Source organism: Salmo trutta, chromosome 4 (genome assembly GCF_901001165.1).
Source record: "Salmo trutta chromosome 4, fSalTru1.1, whole genome shotgun sequence".
NCBI classification, from domain to species: Eukaryota; Metazoa; Chordata; class Actinopteri; order Salmoniformes; family Salmonidae; genus Salmo; species Salmo trutta.
Genome location: NC_042960.1, coordinates 8,809,433 through 8,821,495, shown reverse-complemented (window position 1 = coordinate 8,821,495; position 12,063 = coordinate 8,809,433). Strand labels below are relative to the sequence as shown.

The following is a 12,063-nucleotide window of genomic DNA, read 5'->3' as shown; positions in this document are numbered from 1 at the left end:
CCAAGTGGAAGGAAGATGTACGGAGGAAACTCTACATCATCCACTATCTAACACCAGACAATTACACTACACTTATCCCACACACACATAAATCCACCCGTTCTGTAACATTAGAAACCCTCTGAAACCCTCACCACATTTATTGAGCCACTTGTTCCTTCAGTGCAGTAATGTATTGGTGTGGAGGAGGGCCAATGTATTGTCATATCCTGCTACCAAACTAATAATGATACTGATACTGATAATGATACTGATACTGATAATGATACTGATAATGATACTGATAATGATACTGCTACTGATAATGATACTAATAATGATACTGATAATGATAATGATACTGATAATGATAATGATACTGCTACTGATAATGATAATGATACTGCTGCTAATAATGATACTGCTACTAATAATGATACTGATACTGATAATGATACTGATACTAATAATGATACTGATAATGATATGAATAATGATACTGCTACTGATAATGATACTGATACTAATAATGATATTGATAATGATACGAATAATGATACTGATACAAATAATGATACTGATACTAATAATGATACCGATACCGATAATGATACCGATACCGATAATGATACCGATACTAATAAAGATACCGATACTAATGATGATACGAATAATGATACTGATACTAATAATGATACTGATTCTGATAATGATACTGATTCTGATAATGATACTGCTACTAATAATGATACTGCTACTAATAATGATATTGATACTGATAATGATACTGATAATGATACTGATGCTAATAATGATACTGATAATGATACTGATACTAATGATGATACTAATAATGATAATAATAATGATACTGATACTAATAATGATACTGATACTAATGATAATAATAATACTGATACTGATACTGATACTAATAATGATACTGATACTAATAATGATAATAATAATGATACTGATACTGATACTAATAATGATACTGATACTAATAATGATACTGATACTAATCATAATAATAATACTGATACTGATACTAATAATGATACTGATACTAATGATAATAATAATAATGATACTGATACTAATGATAATAATAATAATGATTCTGATACTAATAATGATACTGATACCAATGATGATACTAATAATGATTCTGATACTATTAATGATTCTGATACTATTAATGATTCTGATACTATTAATGATTCTGATACTAATAATGATACTGATACTAATGATAATAATAATAATGATTCTGATACTATTAATGATTCTGATACTATTAATGATTCTGATACTAATAATGATACTGATACTAATGATAATAATAATAATGATTCTGATACTAATAATGATACTGATACTAATAATGATACTATTAATGATTCTGATACTAATAATGATAATAATAATGATACTGATACTGATACTAATAATGATACTGATACTAATAATGATACTGATACTAATGATGATACTAATAATGATTCTGATACTAATAATGATACTGATACTAATGATAATAATAATAATAATGATTCTGATACTAATAATGATACTGATACTAATGATGATACTAATAATGATACTATTAATGATTCTGATACTAATAATGAACCACTGGATAATCTCCAGAAACCACATTTATACTCCACTCCTTTCTTTATGTAGAAATGCATGTGTGTGTGTGTGTGTGTGTGTGTGTGTGTGTGTGTGTGTGTGTGTGTGTGTCTACTGTCCTGTGTTGCTCCCAGACTAATAATGAGGCTCTCTGGTTTCCACCAGGATCAGCCAGCGCCAACCTGCCATCTGTCCCCACGCTGTCCCCAATGACCCGGGACACAGCCCCCAGTATGAGGTGATACGTCACTACACACACCACCTGAACACGAGATCTCTCTCTCACACACACACACACACACACACACACACACACACACACACACACACACACACACACACACACACACACACACACATTCTTAATTTTTCTCTAGTTGTCTATTTGTGTTGTGATGTAAGACAATATTGTGGATTCTGTAGTGGTTTTAGCTGCTGCTTTGTGGGTCAATTTCAGTTATAAAGTCACCTCTATGCATTTTAATATTCTATAATACATATTTGCCTGGTGCTGACGTATTCATGTAAACGTGTAACGTGCATGTGTTTGAATATGAGTGTCCAATCTTCCCCTCAGTATCTCAGAGAGGCTGGAGCATGCTCTGGAGAAGGCTGCCCCCCTACTGAGAGAGATCTTTGTGGACTTTGCCCCCTTCCTCTCTCGCACCCTGCTGGGTAGTCACGGACAGGAGCTCCTCATCGAGGGCACCAGTAAGCACCCGTCTACAGAGCATTTATAAAGCCCTTTTTACATCAGCAGATGTCACAAAGTCCTTATACATACACACACACTAGATTATAATGATATCAAACTCATCTTTTATGTGAACCACTTATCTCAATAAAACGTTTCTCTAGATTTCCGACCTGACTGCCAATGATCTGAGGGCTAAACCTACCATCCCACCCTCAGACAGCCACACTAGTATACACACTGCAGAATTACGGGCCATTTCACACGCTTCTTCATCTAAACAGCACTAACACAGGCCCTTTGGTAATGACATCAAGGCTGGTAAAGGCCTCAATAGAGTGGATCAGTTTGAACTAACTGATTGTAGCTGTCCTGCGGTACAGGGAGGGGCGGGTCCTAGAGGCCTGGGTCAGGGGTCAGCCCACTAATGGGAGTGTTTGGGATGTCTACTGCCACCAAACAAAATGGAAAGTTGATTGATAGCTGCAGGGGGGATGAAGGGGGGTTAGGGATTTGTGGGTGGGGGGTAGTGGCTGGGTGTGGGGGGATTGTGTGTATGTGTCCATACGTACGTGTGTGCGTGGGCGTGCACAGACCAGAGTAACTGAGAATGCAGAGGTCACTGTCCCTTTTCCTCTCTGCATATGAAATGACCCCTGGCCACTCCACTGGCCCCACCCCCTGTCCCCCTCTTCCCCTCAAAGACCTTCCACCACTATAGGATCAATGAGACATATGCTGAACCACGTCTCAGCCTGTAATACAAGGCCCAATATGCATTAGTTTACAGTAACATCATGTCCACTCATTAGGCCACATCAATACTACTCTGTCCCCACGCAGATGTCGCCGGATTAGGTACTTCTGGTCACACTGTGTTAATGTATGTGTGTGTGTGTGGGTTCATTGGAGCGTGCACACACTACTACACACGTCTACATTTTCACTGAAGAAGGCCAAAATGGTTGTCATGGCAGTGAACTTGTATTTTAGTTTAAACTTTCATTCTCTCCCTATCTCTCTATCCCCCTCTCTCTCTCTCGCTTTCTCTCTCCCCGTCCCCTCTCTCTCGCCCCGTCCTCTCTCTCTCCCCGTCCTCTCTCTCTCTCGCCGTCCTCTCTCTCTCTCGCCGTCCTCTCTCTCTCCCCGTCCTCTCTCTCTCTTTCTCTCTCTCTCTCTCCCCGTCCTCTCTCTCTCCCCGTCCTCTCTCTCTCTCCCCGTCCTCTCTTTCTCTCTCCCCGTCCTCTCTCTCTCTCTCTCCCCGTCCTCTCTCTCTCTCTCCCCGTCCTCTCTCTCTCTCTCTCCCCGTCCTCTCTCTCTCTCTCTCCCCGTCCTCTCTCTCTCTATCCCCGTCCTCTCTCTCTCTATCCCCGTCCTCTCTCTCTCTCTCCCCGTCCTCTCTCTCTCTATCCCCGTCCTCTCTCTCTCTCTCCCCGTCCTCTCTCTCTTTCTCCCCTCCTCTCTCTTTTTCCAGGTCTGGTGTGTATGAAGTCCAGCAGTTCGGTGGTAGAGCTGGTCATGCTGCTCTGTTCTCAGGCAAGTCTTCCATCTTTGTCTCTCTCTCTACCTCCACCTCTCTCTTTCCTTCCCTCCCTCTCTCTCCCTCCTCCTCTTCACCCCATCTGAGTTATCGTCCTCACCTTGAGTGCAGTAACTCCAGGATGGAGGAACCATCTCTTCCTATCTCTGCTCCTCACCTCCCCTCAGGCCATTCCACAGTCACCCCAATCTCTCTCTCCCTCTCTCCAAACCAGAGAGAAGGCATCTTTAATGACCGCTGATATTGGCCTTAAGGTCAAGGGTTCCCGACCTGTCCGTCCACCTTTGACCCTTAGCGTCGGCCCCGGTGGCCCTCAGCGTTCCTCTGTGGCTGGGGCCAACCTGATGAGGAGGGGAAAATGCTGCTTTGCATTGATTACGGTTAACAGCCTAGCCTCCCCTTCTGATTGGTTGTGTTCTGTGTCCAAGTTTATTTAGTGTGGCGCTGATGGAGGATTCATGAATACAGATGAAGGAATCATAGCAGGTGTGGTGCAGCAGTAGATCAATGGGCTGGGTGTCAATAAACTGGAGATAGATCACACAGCTAATGGTGTGGAGCAGGGATCAGGGAGAGGCCATGGTCTGCTGGTCCTGACTGGACATTTACATTCATGGATACACCACACACACACACACACACGTAAGCACACACACACGCTCAGGCAGGCACACACACACACACACACACACACACACACACACACACACACACACACAGGTAAGCACACGCTCAGGCAGGCACACACACACACACACACACACACACAGGTAAGCACACACACACACATGCTCAGGCAGGCACACACACACACACACACACACACACACACAGGCAGGCACACACACACACACGTAAGCACACACATGCACGCACACACACACACACACACATCTGTAAGGACATACACATGCACACAAGTACACAGAAATACACAAACACCCACCCACACGTTCACACACATACAAACGCCCCCACACCCACACAGTGTGTTACACACACATGGATGAGACACAACTCGTACGTAATCACAAACATACTGTTCCCTTATAGACTTGTAAGAACACATACAGACAAGTACCCAACCAAATGCACTCACACCCCCACAGTGCAGAGAGACACACACACACACACACTCACCACCAGAGATACAGGATAATAAGTGTATCCCCGCCGGGCCTGGTTTGTTAGCAGAAGAGGGGTTTACTATTTAAAACACCACAACAAACAGAAAACACAGTTGATTAATGACACCTCTCTCTCAGACCGCACTGCGCTTTTTTTAAATCTGTTTTATTTTAAAAAGAAACACCACCTTTCATCTGCCTTTTTCCTCTCCTCCTCTTTTCCTCCCCTCCATCCCATTTACTTCCCATTATTCACTTCACTTGTTCTCCAAAAGGGAGGTAATCTAGAGAGATTACACATTCGTTCTGGTGTCACCGGGGCAGTGTAGATGTGGGCTAGCGGGGTGCGGGGACGTTGGGGAGGGGAAGTGAACCCTAGCGGTCCTGGAGAGAGGGAGGGAGGGAGGGAGGGAGCGGAGTATAAATGACATGCTCTAATGCCCCTATTTGTCATATCTGTCAGGGTGTTGTTTAATGCTAATATAATCAAAGGCAGAATCTGGTGATTGCCGACCGAGAGAAAGAGGGCCCCTGGCCCCCAGTCCCACTGGTCTCTCTCTCTCTCTCTTTCTCTCTGTGTCTCTCTCTGTCTCTCTGAAGCATTATGACTTTCTCTCTCTATGGGAAAAGGGAACGGTCCAAGATGGCGTTGATTGCTTCAGTAAATCATCCAACCAAATTCTCTCACAGCCGAAGCAAATGTAATTGTGTTGTTGTGTGGATGGGAGGAAAGGAGGAGGGACGGGGTGTTGTGGAGTATGGTGATATGATCTACCTTGATGAGGAGAGAGAGAGGGAGAGAGAGAGGGACTGGGGCTCAGAGAGAGAGAGAGGGACTGGGGCTCAGAGAGAGAGAGGGGGACCGGGGCTCAGAGAGAGAGAGAGAGGGACTGGGGCTCAGAGAGAGAGAGAGAGAGAGGGAGAACAAGATCTGTTTTTCTTCCCTGGGCTAAATTCCATCTTCCAGCCAGACTTGTGTTGTGGCGATAATGACATTTTTTCCTGTGATTTGCGTGCACCTCTGTTTCCCCTCTCTCTCTCTGACTGGGAAAGTGAGAGAAAGAAAGAAAGAAAGAAAGGCAGGGAGTGATTGATGATCTTATGTAGCCCAGCCGCAGGGCCCTCCGGCACAGGAAATGCTCTTGAACCCCACAGGAAGCGCTTCAATCGGCGGCCATCTTGAGAATGTAGACCCTAGTGAGCGAGCCCCAAGCGTTGGTCTGCGATGGGAGGAGATTGAGATGATTTTGATAGATTTTTCTCTTCTCTCTTACCCCCCCCTCCTCCTCTCACTTCATCCCTCTCATCCAAGATGGTGCGATGCGATAGCTATCGTGTCTGAAATGTTTTATTAATTTCCTGAGGGGTTGAGATGGAGTGGGACCGGGGTCAGAGGTCGAGAGGCTAGGGGCCACAGAATAGTTTTTAATCACGCCTCGTATGAGACAACACAGGGCCACTTCAGCCTGGCATTGAGGAGGGGATACTAAACCACAGTTTGATAGGACCTCGTCTGTAAAGAACGCTACTCCTCTACCCAATTAAAGATCCATTTAGATCCGAGATCAGAGACATTCATGTCAGAGACGTTATTGCTTCATTGCTTGGTCTCTTGTGGTTGTATTGATCAGCATATACGAACTGTGGAATAATGGTGTGGTAGTGTGGTTTCATAAACATGGCTTGTACTCTACCCAGTGATAGATGCCCAGTGATAGATGCCCAGTGATAGATGCCCAGTGACAGGTGCCCAGTGATAGATGCCCAGTGACAGGTGCCCAGTGACAGGTGCCCAGTGACAGGTGCCCAGTGACAGGTGCCCAGTGACAGGTGCCCAGTGACAGGTGCCCAGTGACAGGTGCCCAGTGACAGGTGCCCAGTCACAGGTGCCCAGTGACAGGTGCCCAGTCACAGGTGCCCAGTCACAGGTGCCCAGTCACAGGTGCCCAGTGACAGGTGCCCAGTGACAGGTGCCCAGTGATAGAGCCAATCATTTCTCTCTCTAGGATGAGGTACAGCCGTGTAGATGTAGTATCCAGTACCGTAGGTCCAGTTGTTGTTTCCAAGGTTGTTGATAAAGGAAGGCATTTCATTTTGCTGTTTAATGTTTCAATTAACTCATTGGTTTTCTGGCATCCGTGGGCTTTTTAGTAAGTCGACCAGAAATGTTATTTTCATTGGGATGACAATCTAACTTTGGGTTTGATGAGGAATTGCGTCCACACTCATTGTTAGTGGACTAAAACGAGGGATGGAAGAGAGACGGTTTAGCTCTAGTCCAGCTCCCCAAGCGGAGTATCAAGACATCCCGTTCCTCTCAGGTAATTGCTTGCGATGGATCCTTCAAAGCTGAGATTTGTTGGGTATTACGTGACTATCATCTCTGAGACTCCGTCAGTCCGAGCTCACCGCTCTCTCCGCTAGGCCTCTCTCCTCACCGACAACGCCCTTAATTCGCCATGACAGGCTCTCTCCATGACAACGAACAGTGGCCTAGCTTCTCTCTGTCACCATGTCGGATCTACAGCCTTCAAAGGTGCATCACTTAAAAAGGTTTCCATCCACAACACTGATAAATAGATAATGCTGACTCAGTTAAAAGTCTGTGTGTGTGTGTGTGTGTGTGTGTGTGTGTGTGTGTGTGTGTGTGTGTGTGTGTGTGTGTGTGTGTGTGCGTACATGTGCTAAGCTAGTCTCCTCTCTCCTCCACTCTCGACTCTGATAAATCATCTCATTGGATACAGGACAGTCCACTATCAGAGAGGCGTCTGTCAGATAAATCAGCCAGCAGCAGTGTCTGTGTCCTGTAGATCATGTGGTTATTGTCTGAACAGTCTGTCAGGACATCCAACCTTACAGCACTTATCACTACATCCCTCCTGTACATAGAGAGGTGGAGGAGTCAACTACCATCCTGTACATAGAGAGGTGGAGGAGTCAACTACCATCCTGTACATAGAGAGGTGGAGGGAGGAGTCAACTACCATCCTGTACATAGAGAGGTGGAGGAGTCAACTACCATCCTGTACATAGAGAGGTGGAGGGAGGAGTCAACTACCATCCTGTACATAGAGAGGTGGACGAGTCAACTACCATCCTGTACATAGAGAGGTGGAGGAGTCAACTACCATCCTGTACATAGAGAGGTGTGGGAGTCGACTACCATCCTGTACATAGAGAGGTGGAGGAGTCAACTACCATCCTGTACATAGAGAGGTGGAGGAGTCAACTACCATCCTGTACATAGAGAGGTGGAGGAGTCAACTACCATCATGTACATAGAGAGGTGTGGAGAGAGGAGTCAACTACCATCCTGTACATAGAGAGGTGGAGGAGTCAACTACCATCCTGTACATAGAGAGGTGTGGAGAGAGGAGTCAACTACCATCCTGTACATAGAGAGGTGGAGGAGTCAACTACCATCCTGTACATAGAGAGGTGTGGAGAGAGGAGTCAACTACCCTCCTGTACATAGAGAGGTGGAGGAGTCAACTACCATCCTGTACATAGAGAGGTGTGGAGAGAGGAGTCAACTACCATCCTGTACATAGAGAGGTGGAGGAGTCAACTACCATCCTGTGCATAGAGAGGTGGAGGAGTCAACTGCCATCCTGTACATAGAGAGGTGGAGGAGTCAACTACCATCCTGTACATAGAGAGGTGTGGAGAGAGGAGTCAACTACCATCCTGTACATAGAGAGGTGTGGAGAGAGGAGTCAACTACCATCCTGTACATAGAGAGGTGGAGGGAGGAGTCAACTACCATCCTGTACATAGAGAGGTGGAGAAGTCAACTACCATCATGTACATAGAGAGGTGTGGAGAGAGGAGTCAACTACCATCCTGTACATAGAGAGGTGTGGAGAGAGGAGTCAACTACCCTCCTGTACATAGAGAGGTGGAGGAGTCAACTACCCTCCTGTACATAGAGAGGTGGAGGAGTCAACTACCATCCTGTACATAGAGAGGTGGAGGAGTCAACTACCATCCTGTACATAGAGAGGTGGAGGAGTCAACTACCATCCTGTACATAGAGAGGTGTGGAGAGAGGAGTCAACTACATCCTGTACATAGAGAGGTGGAGGAGTCAACTACCATCATGTACATAGAGAGGTGGAGGAGTCAACTACCATCATGTACATAGAGAGGTGTGGAGGAGTCAACTACCATCATGTACACAGAGAGGTGGAGGAGTCAACTACCATCCTGTACATAGAGGTGGAGGAGTCAACTACCATCCTGTACATAGAGAGGTGTGGGAGTCAACTACCATCCTGTACATAGAGAGGTGGAGGGAGGAGTCAACTACCATCCTGTACATAGAGAGGTGGAGGAGTCAACTACCCTCCTGTACATAGAGAGGTGGAGGAGTCAACTACCCTCCTGTACATAGAGAGGTGGAGGAGTCAACTACCCTCCTGTACATAGAGAGGTGGAGGAGTCAACTACCCTCCTGTACATAGAGAGGTGGAGGAGTCAACTACCATCCTGTACATAGAGAGGTGGAGGAGTCAACTACCATCCTGTACATAGAGAGGTGGAGGAGTCAACTACCATCCTGTACATAGAGAGGTGTGGAGAGAGGAGTCAACTACATCCTGTACATAGAGAGGTGGAGGAGTCAACTACCATCATGTACATAGAGAGGTGTGGAGGAGTCAACTACCATCATGTACATAGAGAGGTGGAGGAGTCAACTACCATCCTGTACATAGAGAGGTGGAGGAGTCAACTACCATCCTGTACATAGAGAGGTGTGGAGAGAGGAGTCAACTACCCTCCTGTACATAGAGAGGTGGAGGAGTCAACTACCATCATGTACATAGAGAGGTGGAGGAGTCAACTACCCTCCGGTACATAGAGAGGTGGGGGAGTCAACTACCATCCTGTACATAGAGAGGTGTGGAGGGAGGAGTCAACTACCATCCTGTACATAGAGAGGTGGAGGAGTCAACTACCATCCTGTACATAGAGAGGTGGAGGAGTCAACAACCCTCCTGTACATAGAGAGGTGGAGGAGTCAACTACCCTCCTGTACATAGAGAGGTGTGGGAGTCAACTACCCTCCTGTACATAGAGAGGTGGAGGAGTCAACTACCATCCTGTACATAGAGAGGTGTGGGAGTCAACTACCCTCCTGTACATAGAGAGGTGGAGGAGTCAACTACCATCCTGTACATAGAGAGGTGGGGGAGTCAACTACCATCCTGTACATAGAGAGGTGTGGAGAGAGGAGTCAACTACATCCTGTACATAGAGAGGTGGAGGAGTCAACTACCATCATGTACATAGAGAGGTGGAGGAGTCAACTACCATCATGTACATAGAGAGGTGTGGAGGAGTCAACTACCATCATGTACACAGAGAGGTGGAGGAGTCAACTACCATCCTGTACATAGAGGTGGAGGAGTCAACTACCATCCTGTACATAGAGAGGTGTGGGAGTCAACTACCATCCTGTACATAGAGAGGTGGAGGGAGGAGTCAACTACCATCCTGTACATAGAGAGGTGGGGAGTCAACTACCATCCTGTACATAGAGAGGTGTGGAGGAGTCAACTACCATCCTGTACATAGAGAGGTGGAGGAGTCAACTACCCTCCTGTACATAGAGAGGTGGAGGAGTCAACTACCCTCCTGTACATAGAGAGGTGGAGGAGTCAACTACCCTCCTGTACATAGAGAGGTGGAGGAGTCAACTACCCTCCTGTACATAGAGAGGTGGAGGAGTCAACTACCATCCTGTACATAGAGAGGTGGAGGAGTCAACTACCATCCTGTACATAGAGAGGTGGAGGAGTCAACTACCATCCTGTACATAGAGAGGTGTGGAGAGAGGAGTCAACTACATCCTGTACATAGAGAGGTGGAGGAGTCAACTACCATCATGTACATAGAGAGGTGGGGAGGAGTCAACTACCATCATGTACATAGAGAGGTGGAGAGGAGTCAACTACCATCCTGTACATAGAGAGGTGAGGAGTCAACTACCATCCTGTACATAGAGAGGTGTGGAGAGAGGAGTCAACTACCCTCCTGTACATAGAGAGGTGGAGGAGTCAACTACCATCATGTACATAGAGAGGTGGAGGAGTCAACTACCCTCCGGTACATAGAGAGGTGGGGGAGTCAACTACCATCCTGTACATAGAGAGGTGTGGAGGGAGGAGTCAACTACCATCCTGTACATAGAGAGGTGGAGGAGTCAACTACCATCCTGTACATAGAGAGGTGGAGGAGTCAACAACCCTCCTGTACATAGAGAGGTGGAGGAGTCAACTACCCTCCTGTACATAGAGAGGTGTGGGAGTCAACTACCCTCCTGTACATAGAGAGGTGGAGGAGTCAACTACCATCCTGTACATAGAGAGGTGTGGGAGTCAACTACCCTCCTGTACATAGAGAGGTGGAGGAGTCAACTACCATCCTGTACATAGAGAGGTGGAGGAGTCAACTACCCTCCTGTACATAGAGAGGTGTGGAGAGAGGAGTCAACTACCATCCTGTACATAGAGAGGTGGAGGAGTCAACTACCATCCTGTACATAGAGAGGTGGGGGAGTCAACTACCATCCTGTACATAGAGAGGTGTGGGAGTCAACTACCCTCCTGTACATAGAGAGGTGGAGGAGTCAACTACCCTCCTGTACATAGAGAGGTGGAGGAGTCAACTACCCTCCTGTACATAGGGAGGTGGAGGAGTCAACTACCATCATGTACATAGAGAGGTGTGGAGGAGTCAACTACCATCCTGTACATAGAGAGGTGGGGGAGTCAACTACCATCCTGTACATAGAGAGGTGGAGGAGTCAACTACCATCCTGTACATAGAGAGGTGTGGAGAGAGGAGTCAACTACCATCCTGTACATAGAGAGGTGTGGAGAGAGGAGTCAACTACCCTCCTGTACATAGAGAGGTGGAGGAGTCAACTACCCTCCTGTACATAGAGAGGTGGAGGAGTCAACTACCATCCTGTACATAGAGAGGTGGAGGAGTCAACTACCATGGTGTACATAGAGAGGTGGAGGAGTCAACTACCATGGTGTACATAGAGAGAAGTTGGGCAGGTGTGTACAATTATTGGT

At 46.4% G+C, this 12,063-nt stretch overlaps 1 protein-coding gene across 1 annotated transcript in view; it reads left to right on the top strand.

Moving 5' to 3' along the window:
• LOC115191800 (lipopolysaccharide-responsive and beige-like anchor protein) overlaps positions 1 to 12,063 on the top strand; it is a gene marked incomplete in the record, with an annotated part of 272,883 nt that overhangs the window by 106,058 nt on the left and 154,762 nt on the right. Inside the window, 3 exon segments of the mRNA XM_029749734.1 lie at positions 1,783 to 1,855; positions 2,195 to 2,328; positions 3,786 to 3,847. Coding sequence (XP_029605594.1) covers positions 1,783 to 1,855; positions 2,195 to 2,328; positions 3,786 to 3,847 — 269 coding nt within the window.